Below are 17,982 nucleotides of genomic sequence, written 5' to 3'. Positions count from 1 at the left end.
CCAAGTATGGCAAGCTTGTACTTTTCCATTTCTTCGACTATTTCTACCTCCTTCCCTGACAGAGAGGTCACATTCCAAGTACCAATTCTCATATACCTTTTCGCGCCAGGTTGTTCCCTTGTTATCCGTCCGGCTACTCTCATGTTTCTCTGAATAGTTAATTTTGCTCCACGTGGGTTATTAGCCCTACGGAAGCTAGCATGATGAGGGGGCTGCCCTCTTAGCTGTCATGCCAGCCCGTTTTCTGTCAGGGTATCTTCCCTTAGCCCTTGGAGACCACTCTCTATCTGCAAGGCAGCAGTTTGTGGTTCGCAGTTCCTCTGCCTACTCCGCCGTTGAGGTGTTTACAAAGTTCCTTCTTCCGCCTTCGTAGCCATTGACTGCCAACTTCTGATGAATTTATGTGCCATTTCCTGCACACAGGCATCATCTGGTCTCCAAAAGAGGAACTCCTCCACCCGTAGCCATTGGCCCCCCTTCTGGTTGTCAGGTTTGGTAATGGCCGCCTGACCCTCGGCCAGACAGTCGCAGGTTGTACCGTCTACTGTCACATACGGTAGCAGGATATTTCCTGACCTGACCTGTCGCCAACATTTCCAACTACTATTATCTCAAAAGGAACCAGGCCATATGAAAATTCTTCAAAATTTATAAGCAAATAAATGAAAATCAATATTTATTAACTTCAAGAACCAATGACCATTACCATTGCTCAACTTTCCATAAGTTTTAATAATACGCCATCTGACAACTAAATGGAATGTGTTTTCTGATTTTTATCTTTATTGTAATATCTTTTAATATGTCATAATCGTCAAATAATTATCATGGTTTTAGACTCCAATATTATCACAAATATTGTCAAGTAACAGCATACTAAATTTTATATTGTAATAGTTATTCAACAATCTCAATACATTTTAAACGACATAGTTTTTAACAGCATTCATAAATTATTTCCAATCAGGTACCTGATCTATCCTAAGATGAAAAATGTGGCTGATGATGCCTACTATTGATAGGCGAAACATGTACCATCTAAAATATTAATTTCATGTTTACAACTTTGATAAGGACAATCTCCTAATTTTTAAAATTGTATTGTATTGAATAGGTGGATGAATAATAAAACATACAAGTGTTATTATCTACAAATATTTTCAATACGGACCCAAAAATGAATTTTATCTCATGTAAAATCTCAGGGTTTCGATTTCCTCCCTTTTCCAAATTCCTCTTTGATTTCCTTTACTATGTGACATTATTAATTAATATTAGGCTCATTTATTAGGATTTTGTTTCTTTCCAGACCTGCTGAGGAGATTCCTCAGGACACAGAGACCAGAAGAAGACTATGGTCTCGAAGCAACTCGAAGGCTGCGCTTCACTCGCCCGGCTCTGGCTCCAGTAAGAGCTTCGACCTGCAAATGGCCAACTGGCGGATGGAGAGCATTGTCAGAGATTCGGATACTGGCAGCGAGGATGACGAATTCTTCGACTGTCAGGGTATGTCTGCTGTGTCTTCCCGCTATGCTTGCTATCCAAGTACTCTCCCATTGGCATGAGTGGATCAGATCGTGTGTACATTTTGTTTCCAGTTTTCTATCACTCGTACCCATGTTTTCATTCCTCCAGGCTGTCAATTTCTACTTCAACAGCCTGGTGCTATATGTTGTTGTTTCTCTGTTTATTGTTAAGTTTTCCAGAATTAATCATACAAATATCTCAGACGAGGACTCCTTTGCCTTTTTGTCCACTGATTATCCCTCATTTCTTCCTGGTAAAAGATCAGTTTAAACTAGTTCCTTCCCCCAGCTAGGATTTTTCCTTTATTAAACAATTGAGTAGAAGAGATTGAAATATAAATTTAACACTGGCAAACAGCACAGATATTTTCTTTAAAAATCATACTTCCTATTTTGATCATTGATAATCAGCATGATTGTGTTTTTAGGGACAAATTAATAAGATGAACGGCCTTTATTAATACTAGTTATAGTATAACAAGGAACAGTTCTGACCCTTCAAAGAATTAAGTTTTCATTTAAGGAAAGGGAAGTTTCAATATCTAGGTAGTGTAATGGCAGAGGATGGTGGCGCCAGCACAGAGTCGCATCAAGAAGGCAAATTTCGCTTTTGTTCAGCTGTATGCGATATGGAAAGCCTGTGACATCTCAACCAAGACAAAACTACGAATTTTCCGTAACAACATTAAAGCTGTCCTCCTGTACGGATGTGAGACCTGGAAAGTAAAAACTCAGACCAAGATGGCAGTGGTGGTGGTGATTATTGTTTTAACAGGAATTTCAACTAAATAAATATAAATAAGTATAATCGTAGCAGTAGTTCTTCCCTTGGCAGACACCTGCACAAGGCTGACTTCAAAGCCAGTACATTGTTATAATAATAACAATCAAATGGCCTAAGATACCGTGCGCAGGCTTTTTAATTTGACCCATCAGGCTGCCTACTCATCAATTCTGACGTTCCATTTTACTCTATGTCTACTAAATGGAAGAGGAAACCGAATCCTTCTTGGGCTTCTATGGCTGAGTTTTAATTAATTTTGTCAGGTTAATATCAAATGTGTCACTAAATATCTTGTAGATGCCGACATCGTACAACATGGACTGTCGAATGGACTCTTTTTCCTCCCTTCAGAAAACTAACTACCTGTGCCGAGTTTGAACCCGCAGTGTTGGGATCCGGAGGTTGATGCTGCATCACTGATTCACAGAGAGAGCTTATTATTAGTACGTTGTTGTATTTTCCATAGATTGACGGGCTTTCTGGGTGATTCTCTTGCAGCTTGTTCAGTCAAAACCCTCCTGTTTCACCTCCCTGAAGTTGAGTCTCAAGATTCTGTTCATCATTCTTGATTTGCTTGGTCCAAGTTTAACTCTAGTAAAATATTTTAAAAATTGAAGGGGTCTGCCCTTTTGGAGAATGAAAGTATCAGGGAAATGATGGAAAGTGTCACAAACAGCTAAGAAATAAAAGACTCCCTAGACATCAGAAATGTAACACTGTCGGGGTTGGAAAAGAACAAAAGGTGAAAACAGAATAGGTCAGATTAGAAAGATGAAAGTGGAAGCCTATTACAAGTAAGAGGATACAATTTTTGACTTGGTTAGTATCTCCAGGGTCGCTAAATGTAGCTTCCAAGCCAAAGACCATCTGGCAGTTACCCCCTTTTTTTTTAAATTGTTGCTTAGATATATATTTGGTGTGGCTATTGTGAACCCTCCGATGAGGGTTGGCAGCATCTGCCATATATAACAAATTCCAACTTGTAAGTTGGAATCTTATGATTTTTTAAAAGATTAAAATAACATTAATTTTTAGTCACTACATGTTTTGTTTTTCATAGAAAACATCACAGCTGTGATCTTGATTTACAATTAAAATAAGCACATAATCACAGTAAAAAGGAAAGAAATAGTTTAACCAGCTAATCAATACACAATATTATAATCTAAAAAGATCATTTATGGAACAAAAGTAAAATCACCACAAGATGGTTAGGAGCCCCTTGGTCACCAATTCACACTCCCACATTGAGAGCCCTGAGGTTTCACATTAGGTTTCCTCTTATGACAGACAGGGGATATTGTGCATGTCTTCTACTCCCTCACATACAGGGACTGAGAACGAAATGAAAGTCTTCTACACCTGCTGGTCTTGATCATTAAAGTGATTTACAAACTTTTTATCAATGAGCTCCAAAATTTATTTTGAATTGTCTCAAGTGCCAATACTGCATTCATGATCTTTCTTTCAAATGTACTTATGTTAAAATTGCTTCATATATCTATATGCTAATGTGCTTTTAATCTTATTTAAGTTTTAGTATGCTGATGATAGCCCCAAGAGCCAAAACATGTCCACTTTTGTTTCATAAATGATCTTTTTAGATTACAATATTGTTTATTGATTAGGTGGTTGAACTATATATGTATTTATTTTATTTTTTCTCAAGTTATATAGTCAAACAGACCAGCGTGAATGTAATTACTTGTAATAGCAAATGAGAACAGGTTGAACAACAGAGGCAAGGTTTAAAAGATGAAAGGAAGGAGTGGTATAAGTAGAAGAAGCAGTGTCAGACGTTGCTAGGGGTTTTTAGGTGTCGCTCAACATTTCCAAGGTGAATGCCTATGGAAATTACATTGTAGCATTTTTGTGGAGTGAATATGCTCCACAGTCTTTCCCAGAGACCCCAAGCTTGATTTCCAGCCATGTCAGGGATTTTTTTTACCTGGATCTGAGACCTGGTTTGAGGTCCACTGTATGGTTACAATTGAGGAACTATCTGATCGTGAGATAGCGGGCCCCAATCTAGAAAGCTAAGAATAGCAGCTGAGAGGATTCTCCGCGGTTGACCACGCATCTCCTCATAATCTGGACAAGCTGAGTAGCAGTCACTTAGTTAGGCAGGGGCTAGTGGTGCTCTAGCACTGTGGGTTTTAAAAGAATGTCAATGTCACTAGGTAAAAGTCACACACGGGATGTCCCTGCTGTCGGCAAACAATTTGATCTTGAAATCTCTAATACAATGAAACTACTCACTTAGCATATTTGACTAAAGACAGGCAAGTAAAATATTTCAGCTCTTTGTTTTGCGAGAAAGGGATGGATTGTTCCCTTTGAGTGCTTAGATCTTTAACAGTGACATTCATAATGGAAATTCTAAGTTCCCATGGAGGGAATTAGATATTTTTCCACCAATAGAGCATATCAAAAATCAGATCAAAAATGAGATGTATGGCTTTTCAGGCGTTTGCTCTATTAACCAGCGCTTCGTCTTAGGTCTGACACTAGACTCTTCAGAGTGGGATGTGTCAGACCCTACCCACTGATGCTGGGTGTATGCAGGTGAACTTATCAGAAGCCTATTTAAGAGGCACAGTCTGATAACTGCATACGGGAGATAAAACTCCACAATGGAATTAATGCCCGCCTAGCAATTCCAAATGGAAATTCTAAGTTCCCATGGAGGGAATTAGATATTTTTCCACCAATAGAACATATCAAAAATTGGGTAGGGTCTGACACATCCCACTCTGAAGAGTCTAGTGTCAGACCTAAGACGAAGCGCTGGTTAATAGAGCAAACGCCTGAAAAGCCATACATCTAATTTTTGATCTGATTACTGACATGGTAGTTTTGTCTTTGCTACTTAACCTTTAATTTGTAAGAGAGTAATATTGTACCTTTCTTTTTATTATATCCGTTCTGGTGACTTCAGTATTTGTCTTGGTAAAAGAAGTACACTAATATACACAGCCTTGTTGCTTGATATCTGTCTTGTATTCTTATATTCACTTTTTCTGTCTTCTTTGTTCACTGTTAATTTGTTTTGCACTTTTCACTAAATTGCTCTTCTGTCCATTGCTTGATTTTAAATCCTTCCTCCTTGTCTCATATTTTTGAATAACATTGTCTTAAAACGAAACCTCAAATAACTGTGTTCTCTTTTTTATGAAGATCATTCCCACCTTCAAAAGGTTTTGGAAGCAAAAATGAAGGAAGGTTGTAACGTACAAATAGAAATTCATTATCTGAATAAAAGTTATCCATCATCAGGAAGTGATGGCGTTAATTACTGGTTTATGGGACAAAAAAAAAAAAAGAAAAGAAAGAAACACAAAGTTTATTGGCACATCTCATAATGCTAAAGAAAATGGGAGGAAGAGTTTTAATGTTTAATAGTGAGGGTTTTGAGTAAAGAAATGGGAGGTAGTAATTATTTTTCAGGAGGAGGTGGTGGTGATTATTGTTTTAAGAGGGAGTACAACTATGTAACACTAATCAGAGAGAAAAAATGGAAGGGGTCCGGCACTTCAAAAAATGAAGGTATCGGCCAAAGAAAGACAAGGGCTACAAAGGGCACGAAAATGAAAGACTCCCTAGGATCCGCAAAACTAATACCGTTGAGGTCGGAAAAGAACAAGAGTTGACTAATGAAGGTCGAATAGGATAGATGAAAGTGAGGAGCCTGGCACAAGTAAGTGGAAGCAATGCCAGAACTCAGCTAAGGGTCCTGTGGTCGCCAACCCATGCTCTCAAGTTCAGAGCCCCTTGGGCCCCTTTTAATTACTTCTTTTGACAGGCAGGGGATACCGTGGGTGTTATTCTATCGCCCCCATCCACAGGGAGTTTTCCAGGAGGAACTACAGCAAGCAAACCATTGTCTTTTAATACTAATCATGGGTGAAAAGTGGAAGAGATCCGACACTTTGAAGACTGAAGTAGTCGGCAAAAGATTGGGAAAAGTCACCAAAGCATGAAAATCAAAGACTCTAGGCCTCCAAAACCTAATACCATTAGGGTTAACTAAGGAAGGTTGATAGGAAAAACAACAATGAGGAACTTGGAACAAGTGGAAGTAATCTCAGTCTCAGCTAGGAGCCCCTTGGTCACCAATTCACACTCTTCGTTGAGAGCCCTGAGGTTTCGCTTTTAGTCTTCTCTTCAGACAGGCACAAGATTTTGTATATGTCTTCTGTTGCCTCACATACAGGGGGCTGAGGACAAAATAAAAGTCTTCTACATCTGCTGGTCATGATCATTAAAATGGCAAGTCTGTATGGTCCGATACCATGGTTAGCCAGTCCAAGTTGGTGGAAAAAATTTCACTATCAGAATGTTGGCCAGCAGGGTAGGAGAGGTGGCGGTATACAATTTTTAATTACTATTGCTTGCTAAAAGCCTGGATTAAATTCCAAAGCTGTCAGCATTGTTCATGTGGAGCAAGGGTATATCACGCTGCATGGTAATTCGTCTGTCAGATGGAAATGTTAAGCCTTTAGCAGACCCCTTGGTGTTATTTAACAGGGCTAGGCTACATGCTGACGTAGGGTTTCACTCTCTCCCTACCTCATTACCATCAACATTCCACATCCAGACATGCTGGTTGCCCAGGGGCACCAAACCCGCACCAGACTTGCTGAACATGTCCTTGGATACTCCCAGCACTAAAAGCTGTATGATAAATAAATTTGATGTGTAAACTGCTGCTTATTAGATCCTTCATTTTGAGTCCTCTGAATGCTTCACATTTATGACTGTTTCCAGTATGGCAAAATAATATCTTTAATTCTTTTGGCCTGTTTATGTTTATTTACCTCTTCCCTTATTGTGCTACTGTGTATGATATTGTTTCATTGTCATTGTTCACAATCTTAGTTTATGTTATTTCCCTTAGGAATACATTTATGTACGTCAAAATGACTGTGTATTGGTGAGCATATTCTTTATGTCAGCTCTATGTCGTGCATGGCTTATAAGCTTATGCTAATTACTGCTGGCCTGAATAATGGGAACAAGCTTGGCATTGCATTGTGATGATATATTTAAGAACAGCATCAGATTGGTCAGAATTATATTTACAGTTTGCATTTCAACAACAATTGATATGTTGACCTCTGGATTGCATGTTTCTTACAGTTCAAGCTTGTCAATACTTGTGGTCAACTGATTAGCATGCTAGTTTCCTGTGCTGAAGATTCTGAGTTTGATGGTGGATTTTTGAAGATTGTAAAATCCATAGCAGCATGCCTCGTCATTTATGTTTGCTTTTTTACTTTTGCCATTTTAACCATCACTTTAACCTTTTAAGTATTGTGTTAAGCAGCCATCACGCACTCCATGTAGACTGGATTAGGAAGTACAGAAATGATTTAACCAGATTGTTGTCTTCGGAGCTGCCCTATTTCAGTATATAACTACCTGCATTATCAAACTTGGGAGCAGATAGTAGGTTTGAACCCCACTGTCGGCAGCCCTGAAAATGGTTTTCCGTGGTTTCCCATTTTCACACCAGGCAAATGCTGGGGCTGTACCTTAATTAAGGCCACGGCCGCTTCCTTCCCACTCCTAGCCCTTCCCTGACCCATCGTCGCCATAAGACCTATCTGTGTCGGTGCGACGTAAAGCAATTAGCAAAAAAAAAAAGAAAGAAAAAAACTCGGGAGCACATTTTTCTCTCTCCCATGTCCCAAACTCAGTTTCAACATGTTTTCACAACACTATCACACTCGATTTTCTCACAAAACTACTTTTACCCCCAAACTCGTACTCTGTCACTCTTTATACTAGCAAACACCATTTATGTTAAGGTGACATCACTTGCCCACTTACCAAGCAAATTGGCCCTGTGGTTAGGGGCATACAGCTGTGAGCTTGCATTTGGGAGATAGTGGATTCGAACCCCACTGTCAGCAGCCCTGACTATAGTTTTCTGTGGTTTCCCATTTTCACACCAGGCTGTACCTTAATTAAGGCCATGGCTGCTTCCTTACCATTTTTAACCCTTTCCTATCCCATCGTCGCCATAAGACCTAGCTGTGTCGGTGCGGTGTAAAGTAACTTGCAAACAAAAAACTTTCCCACACTCTTATAAAATGTGAACTGCTGCTACTACTACTGTCATATGGAAATGTTAAGCCTTGAGCAGATCTCTTAGTGTTATTTAACATGGGTAGGATATGTGCCAACATGAGGTTTCACTCTCTCCCTACCTCATTACCATCAACATCCCACATCCAGACATGCTTAGGATTTAATGCTAAGAAGACTAAGTTTATGGTGATAATCCACACAGAAAGAGCAGGCATCCTGATAGCAGGATTGAAAGAAATTGACAGAGTCGACAAATTTGTCTGCCTACAAAGCAGTCTCAATCCACAGCGGACCCCCAATGCAGAAATCAAAGCCTGAATAAAAATCGCCAGATCGACCTTCATTAAAATGAAACTCTTTCTGTGCTCCAGAGATCTGAGCCTGCGGACTAAACTGCACATCATCTCAAGTGTTATGTCTACTCTGTTGTGTTGTATGGAGTAGAGATATGGACACTAATGCTAACAACTGAGAGAATTGATTTATTCAATATGTGGATCTATAGAATGCTGCTCAGAATATCTCGGATGGATCGCGTGACCAACATTGTAGTCCAGCAGCAGATTGGCCACGATAAAGAGCTGATGAAAATCGTAAAAAAGCAGAAACTAGAATACTTCAGACACGTCGTGTGCTGTGAGAAGAAAATATGAGAAAAATATTGAATACTCCAACCCAATATGCAAGGCAAGATCTTCGCAAAAAGTGGTTGTGCACACCATTGGATCATCTGGGTGAGAAACGTCCATCAGAGGTTTGAACTGTGATCTGTGAACAAAACTACAATAGGTCTGATAAGTGCCAATATCTGGACCAATTGATTCTTTGCCATCGACTTGCAGTGTAAAAGCCCTCTTTCCCACAGTTGATTCCTTTGCTCAAAGTACGTGACTGTGCCGGTGCAGATGGCTTTCTCTCATCTTTTTATGATTGAATATTTGAAGAAGATGACAGTATTTGTGCAAGAAAACATACGCCTGAGAGAGTGAGGTTCATCCCCTGCTGAAAATTGATTTGACCTACTGAGTCATGGGCAGGAGGTTCAGAAGTGGTCACCCCAAGAGCTTGGCAGAAAGCCTCGCCAGACTGGGAGTTGAGTACTTATCCAAGAACATGTGACACTGCACGCTCTCATTTTGGCCCCGTACATCACCACGAAGACGGAGCGAAGGAAAGTTGAAGCTTATGACACAATGATAGATCTCGATATTACAACTAGCCCTGTTTTATTGAAGGTTAGGGACTATTGCAAAGTATTCTACTTACTGTGTCAGTGTGGACATTTCATTAATGTCAAATCACTGGCAGAGAAGGTTTCTGTGGATACGGAACCTTAGGCAGAGTCCACATTTACCTTCCATCATGCCTTAGATGATAAATTCCTAAAGGCTATACTGTTTGATTATTGAGTGCTCAGCCTGGAGGCTGGTTTGGACCTCAACAGTTCTGCCATCATCCATCATAGGTGGCCCAGGCATCACTGAAGGGGCACACTAGGGAAGTGAGGAGTGAGGTAGTTTTCCATTGTTTTCCTCACTGAGCCGGAAGTGACTCAGACATATCAGTCTGCCAAGCCCACTAAAATGCCTGATATTGGGCGAGTTGGCCGTGCGGTTAGGGGTGCACAGCTGTGAGCTTGCATCCGGGAGATAGTGGGTTCGAATCCCACTGTCGGCAGCCCTGAAGATGGTTTACCGTTGTTTCTTATTTTCACACCAGGCAAATGCTGGGGTTGTACCTTAATTAAGGCCATGGCCACTTCCTTCCAACTCCTAGCCCTTTCCTATCCCATCATTGCCATAAGACCTATTTGTGTCGGTGCGACATAAAGGCACTGGCAAAAAAAAAAAAAATGCCCGCACCAGCTGACCATATAAGCAACATTTTCACACCATTCATAACAGGGACTGGCTGCATTACTAACATCACTCATACCTCGGTCACTTTCATGTTGTCAAAGCCAAGGATAAGACTGAGACAGGTGAATAAAAGTAACAAATTTGTTCTAGTCCACACCAGAAGATGTAGTGCAATGTAAACACTAGGTCGTGCCAGAAAAGGCTGTACTAACCCAGAGAAAATTCATTTACCAACAATTTACAGTGTCAGCACAAGCATTAAAATTTTCTAGTTCACCCCTAAGGGACTTACTTTTAACACTCTACAACCAAACCCCATGACACAACAACCCCGAAGGCCTTGGCCTACAAAATGACCACTGTTCAGCCCATAGGCCTGCAGATTACGAGGTGTCATGTGGTCGGCACAACAATATTAATGCCAACGACAAATCCTTTCGGCCATTATTCTTGGCTTTGTAGACCGGGGCCACTATCTCACAGTCAGATAGCAGATAGCTCCTCAATTGCAATTATGTAGGTTGAGTGGACCTTGAACCAGCCCTCAAATCCAGGTTAAAATCCCTGACCTGGCCGGGAATCGAACCCGGGTCCTCCGGATAAGAGGCAGGCATGCTACCCCTACACCACAGGGGCTAGCTTAACACTCTAGAACAGTGTGAAAAAAAAGAAACCTATCTCATTTCTGCTCCGTGACATCATACAGAAATATTTTCCTAACTGCAGTGATGTCCAGCTCCATGGCCGAGAGGTCAGCATTTTGGTCTTCAGTCCTTGGGGCACTGAGTTCGATTCCTGACCAGGTCACAGTATTTTAATCTTAAAAATAATTAATTTCTTTTGCTCAGGGACTGGGTTTTTATCTTTTACCCAACATTCCTGCAACACACGCCACATCTAACACCACTATCTTCCATCACACAGACATGCAGTTTTCCATACACAGCAGATGATGCCCACTCTCGTTGGAGGGTCAGCCTTACAAGGGCTTTGCCAGGCTAGCAATACCCACACAGACTTTTTATGACAACAGTGATGCTTTTAATGGACACCAGATACAAAAATTGCTTAGGATGGCTTGTTTTCTTACGCTGAGAAAAATGTGTGCATTCTTACCCCAACTTCCAGGTTCACTCCTGGCTCAGTCCAGTGGTATTTGAAGGCGCTGAAATAGGTCAGGCCTAGATTTATTGGCACATAAAAGAACTCCTACGGGACAAAATTCTGGCACCTTGGTGTCTCCGAAAACCATCAAAATGTAGTTAGTGGGACATAAAAACAAAAACATTATTATTATAAAAATGCTGTGAAGTTGAATTAATGTAAAACACTGTTTGATAATCATATAATCTGATTCCATAAAACAAGAAAATAGCAATCATAGTGACATATGTCAAGGTATATTCTTACTCAGTATCCATATATCAATTTTAGGCTAATACCACAACCTTCAAAATTTAAAAAAATAAAATCTCATATCATATGTATTTTTAGTACATGTCTCACCATTGAAATTGCTACACAATGTAAAACTAGTCTTATATATCTTGTATTATTGCATTTCCTGTGATGAATTTCAAAAGAAAGTGATGAGTTTTGTTATTCAAAAAGGAGAGGTTATGGTATCTAATTTCCATATCAAATGAAATAAGGCAGTTGTTTTTGATAATAGTATTGGTTTTCCCCTTAAAACAACAATCACCACAACAAAGTTTTCCATCTACTTCTTGATTTTCAGAACAGTTATCAAATAATGTGTGTGTGTTCAGGAGGCTTAGCCCAGTGTGCCTTCTTGATGTTGAGAAATGTTTAAGGGGGCTTAGTTCAGAGAGTTCTCTCTCTTCTGCTTTGAATAAAGCGAGGTTTTAAACCCATTAAAATACGTATTTCTTAAAATAAGAACCACTATATGACATCCCGTTCTCAAATCCATTTTCATTTAGTTGTAGGATTTTGTTTTTTGAATGGACATATTCATACCAGTTTTAGTTCACAATTACTTGTGCTTTGCAGTGTCATTTCTTTCCCAGTTTATTTCTTGTTCTGTGTTACATGTTCTTTCTGCCTTTCTCTGTTAGAATAGTTTGTGTCTTTCTGTGTGTTATTGTTCTGTATTGTAGGCTATTCTATGTTTAGGTTATGTCTAGGTGAAGACATCATTATAAGCAGTATTTAACCTTTAAATGTCTTTCTTATTTTTCTTTTTTTCTACCTGAGTGTTTCAGCTAATTGATAACCTTAGTTGTGTCACGTGGTTCTATTTCAGTAATATATTTCCTGTATTGAAAAGTGAATTGAATTGTGTTTTTCCTACTGGTAAGAACTGCTTGTATTCAGTTGTGACTGATGTGAAGGTTTCATTTTCTCTGTTTAAAATCAGTCAAAATATTCATTGCTCAGGTTTCCTCTGTACTGATGACTTGGATGTTAAGCTGCTTGGTGGTACTCTACCTGGTGGTGTAGAGTCCTATGATGGGGGGCCCCAGCATGTTGCACATTACCTCACGAGATGGAATATAATTATGAATGTTCCTTAAAATGCTTGTAGAGGAGACGTGTGTTCATTGTCAGTGCTAGAATCCCACCATCCAACCTCCAGAAGAAACGTTTGTAATCAAACACAGAGAAATCTTGCACCATCACCCACAACCCTCTGCTGAATACTCACTACCTTTGAATGCATTTTATTGGGGGCTCGCTCCCTTCAGTAGGCTTTCTGCTTAACACCCCTGACATGTTAGTCTAATGGTTTGTTGTCAGTAGCCAGGTTGTGTGCAAACCAATAGTTGTCGGTCCCCTCCCACAACAAACATGCATTTCCTTTAACAGTCGGTAACACCGAATGATGCTCCTATCGGCTCTATCGTGAACTAACAAAAAAGGACAATCACTCTACGCTGAACCTCCACTTTACTCTTATGGCCTCGGCTATTGTCTGCAGCCATTTTGATTTATATTATTCCTTCTTGTTTACCTAGGATTCACCAATTGACCCAAACTAATATATTGTATGCCCAACTGTTTCTCTAAGGGGTCAGATATGAAGTGAGATGAAACTTCTTAGCAAGTTTTTCCAGCCAGATGGCCTTCCCAACGTCAACCTCATCAGAGGAGTTAATGAGATGAATTGAATACCATGATATACAGTATGATAGTGGGAAAGGAGGGGGGTGAAACCTGGTGCTGGCACGTAGCCTATTCCTGTCGAATAGCACCAAGGGGTCTACTCAATACTTAATGTCTCCATCCGATGGACAAATCACCATCAACAGCATTATATGCCCTTACTGCATATGTGGAGAGGTTTGGAATTTAATCCCATCTTTTAGCATGCAAGCTAGCGATTTGAAATTGTTTACTACCACTTCTCCTACTCTATCGGCCAGCGGGCCTTGAACTGGCTAACCATGGTGCCAGACCATATAGACTTGATGCCTTAACGATCATGGTCACTAGGCGGGCTGCCCAAATTCACATATAATTTTTTTGTAATTGAAGGGAACAAATAAATGGCAAATCAAGAATGTACAGAAAGAGTGGAACACAAAAAGGAACGTAATAATAATAACAACAACAATTGTATGGCCATGGCTTTCGTATGCAGGCATTTTGATTTGACACCATTTCGGCTGTTTGCATATCAGTTTCAACATTCCGTTGTACTCTGCCATATGGAAGAGAACTGGGCAGTCTAAAGCAGAGTTTTAATTATTTTTGTTGGGTGAACACCAGGTGTGTTTCCTTAGATCTTTTACATGCCAACATCATGCAGCATGGATTATTGAATTGATTTCTTTCTGCCCTTCAAAAATTGGACTGCCACTGTTGGGTTTCAGCCTGTGATCTTAGTCTAGAGGCTGACACTCTGCCGCTGAATCATAGAAGGAGCTTAAAAGGAATGCATACACTAGTAGTAAAAGCACAATGACAGCTGGAAACAAGGACATGAGCAATCTCTTTATCTTTGAATAGAAATGCTCTCTCCTCATCAAAATCCAGTTCTTTTACATCTATTCCTTCCCATCTCCCGACAGATTTGTGTTTCTGCTTCCCAGATTCATGAGGAAAATGGTTACATAGTTGTTTTCTCTTCTCAGTTGCATAACTCATGTCTGAGTATCGTGATCTCAGGCTTACTTTACTATTCAATGGAGTCCACTAGCAGTTGCCGTTGTCTGTGGCCTTCTGCTTTCCACATTGTCACTCGAAGAGGTGTGTGAGTTGCGCCTTTGATCTGGTCTATCCCTCTTCTGGGAGTTATTTTCATGTAGCCTGATTCCATTTACTTTTCATTGCACAGCTAGGTTTTGAAAGCTATTTTCTCTCCTTAATATATGTCCAAAGAACGGTAGAGAACAAGAGTTGAAAGTCAATTCGGGATTCCAAGCACTTTGATTATGGAGGTGTTAGATCTCTTCTGTCTGTAACATCCTCCACCAGTACCAAATTTCAAATGTGTTGATGGACTTTTTGTTGTTGGCCTTCATTGTCCATAATTCACAGCCATAGAAGAAGACTGAAAACACTAAGACACAAACCAGACATCTCTTATCTTAGAAGTGAAACTTCCAAGGTGTGTAGAGTTATTTAGTTCTTCTTCCAGGTTGAACCACATTGTCTTCTGTACATTCCGTACAGTTTGCCGACATTCCAAACACATTGCAGTATTCTTTGTCAAGGTTTCGGGCTGAGTGGCTCAGACGGTTAAGGCGCTGGCCTTCTAACCCCAACTTGGCAGGTTTGATCCTGGCTCAGACCGGTGGTATTTGAAGGTGCTCAAATACGACAGCCTCGTGTCGGTAGATTTACTGGCATGTAAAAAGAACTCCTGCGGGACTAAATTCCGGCACCTTGGCGTCTCCGAAGACCGTAAAAGTAGTTAGTGGGACGTAAAGCAAATAACATTATTATTACTTTGTCAAGGCGGCCAAAATAGCCCTTCTCAAACTGAGATAATCAGTCTCCCAGGCAGCAATCGTCAGCAAACCATGTGGAATGTATAGAAAACAACAAGATGGTTCAACCCAGAAGAAGAACTAAATAACAGACATTTCTGTGTGTGCCTAGTTGTTTCCGCTTTAAAAAAAAGAAACACCACCACCGCAACCGCCGCCCCCACCACCCGGAACCACCACCACCACCACCACCACCACCACCACCACCACCACCTTCTTTTAAGTTGTGTCTATTGAATTTCTCCTTCGTAATGTTGGGAATTCAATTTCACATAAAGGATTGTATCACAGGAGAAAGCTTGAGGATAAGTAAATTACTTAAGTTCTCAGAAGTTGCCATTAACATTCTCAGGCCTTGACTGTGAATTTACTGATCTGTATTTTGAACTAAATTAAAAAAGGAAAAGATAATGGTTTTTAAATTAATCCAAATGTATTGCACATCTTAACACTGAATGCAAGCAGGATCTGTGTACAAACTGTGCTCATATTTCACACATTCGAGACTGAGCTTGATATCACCTGAGATCTTCTCAACATCCAGACCTTGTTTAGGTTAGTAAACACTATGGAACCTTGCTGCAACGAGACTGTCCTCTTTAGTACAGTTTTTTGATAGACACTGTCAATTAATGAACATCAGTTTTTGTGGCTGATTGTACGAAAATAAAGAAATATAACTAACTGGATTAAAGCCACTTATTTATTACTAAAACAAAGCCTATTTATTATTAAAACAAAGCCAAGATTTCTGCCAAATTACATTGGCCTTCATCAGGTCATGTGAAGTTCTTCTTCAGACAGTGATCATAGAAATTCTTGAAAGAATGTGGAAGTCATGACCATACAATCGACAGCCCCCCCACTAACTGGACTGGGGGATCATCGCGCTGTACCATGGTGGGGTTATGCATGTATTTATGGAGAACAGGTCTCCATGTACTTAGATAATTTGAAGCCGTCTTCCCTGTTGAAGTTATTTGGGAGCGAGTGGGGAGATCGCACAATGACCCTTGCCTAAAAGACTTCTATGCTCAACTTGTGAGGGAAGCAATAGCTTCAACAGGGAAGACTGCTTCAAATTGTTGAATACATGGAGACTTGTTCTCCATAAATACGTGCATAACGCCACTATGGCACAGCATGATACACTCTAGGAACTGTCGAGAGGGCGGTGAATCACCACCACAGCACAGCACGACGATTCCAGAGTCCAGTTAGTGGGGAGGCCGTGGATAGTACGGTTGTGACTTCCACGTTCTTTCAAGAATTTCTATGATCACTGTCAGAAGCAGAGCTTCACATGCCCTGATGAAGGCCAATGTAATTTGATGGAAAGCTTGGCTTTGTTTTAGTAATAAAGTCATAAATAATGTGGCTTTAATCCAGTTTATTGTAACTATTTTAGGACACTGTTAATGTTTTATGATTCTCTCATGACTGAACCTGCCAATATAGAGTGAGAAAGCCAACACACTATCATCTGATCCATTCATCTCAGCACTCCAAAGTGTATACCCCACTTTTAGTCACCTCTTACAACAAGCAGGGGATATTATGTGCATGCATTCCATCCCTCATTTATGTTACGTGGATTAGAGCTAGAATTAGCAGGCAGGTTCAATCCTGGCCCAATCCAGTAGTATTTGAAGGTGCTCTAGTATGCCAGTCTTGTGTTGGTAGATTTACGAGCACGCATGAGAACTCCTGCAGAACAGAATTTCAGTTCCTAAGTGTCTCCAAAAACTGTAAAAGTAGTTAGTGTGATATAAAACTGTTAACATTAATACATCCTTATTACAGGGTTTTCTGTCTAAAGCCTAACCACTCACATGTAGCTGAGCCAATGCCAGGCAGCTGGCTAGCCTCCCCTACACCCATGACCCCCCCACGGCATGCACTCTGTCTCCGGTTCTTAAATATGTAAATCTGCATATCATGCAGTATAAGAAACTAAGCTAAACTTCAGAGCAAATGCTAGAAATGTTGTCCTTCCACAATTAAACTGGCATTGTACTGGGTAAACACACTTCGACTGACTGGTGACAGAAACCACTTGCAATAACACGTGCTGTGGGATCAGCTGGTTTTAAATTTTATGAACGCGTGCTTTTGTAAGGTTTGAGTTATGATTTTGTTTCTCTATGTGCAGTAGTGACTGAAACCCTAACTTGCTGTGCTAATTTTTGTGGCGAACATTGAAGTTTTGTGCCAATTTCATCTAATTTTCCTTCTGTTAACACTGTATGTCTCTGTGATGCGTTTCTGGTTTAGCACTGAACCAGCAGTCCCAGAATTATTCACTAGATTGTGAATTGAAGTTCTGGAAGGAGGCATTTGTCCAGGGAACCTCCTGATAAATTCCACACAAATGTGATGTGCTGATTTATATTTATAACAACATTTACGTACAGAAATATGTTGCTCTAAAGGTAACTGTATTCCTATCTTGACAAACGAATGCAGACTACTGGCTACAGCATAGTAAGTGAAGGACAGGAAACGAGTCAGGCAGTCAGGTAGGCCAGAGGTGTGGGGGAAGCCAGTCAACCACTCAGCTGGCCTTGGCTCAGCTGAACGTGAGCAATCGGCTTTATATGGAAAATCCTGTATCAGCTTGGTGAATTAGCAACCGCAGAGTTTCTAACTGAGACTGGCAGTGCTTCCAGGTACTTGTGCCAAGCTCCTTCCTTTCTGACCTCCCTTGGTCAACTCTTATTCTGTCATTCGTAGCCTTCCCTTTCTTTTAATGATACCTTCATTCT

At 40.3% G+C, this 17,982-nt stretch overlaps 1 protein-coding gene across 1 annotated transcript in view; it reads left to right on the top strand.

Moving 5' to 3' along the window:
- rdgB (retinal degeneration B) overlaps window positions 1-17,982 on the top strand; it is a 689,086-nt gene that overhangs the window by 497,954 nt on the left and 173,150 nt on the right. The window contains exon 10 of the mRNA XM_067154865.2: window positions 1,310-1,506. Coding sequence (XP_067010966.1) covers window positions 1,310-1,506 — 197 coding nt within the window. The remainder of the gene's footprint in view (window positions 1-1,309; window positions 1,507-17,982) is intronic.

This window comes from Anabrus simplex, chromosome 10, assembly GCF_040414725.1.
Source record: "Anabrus simplex isolate iqAnaSimp1 chromosome 10, ASM4041472v1, whole genome shotgun sequence".
In the NCBI taxonomy this organism is placed as follows: domain Eukaryota; kingdom Metazoa; phylum Arthropoda; class Insecta; order Orthoptera; family Tettigoniidae; genus Anabrus; species Anabrus simplex.
Note: the sequence above shows the minus strand (reverse complement) of the source record. Positions and strands in the feature narration are given on the sequence as shown.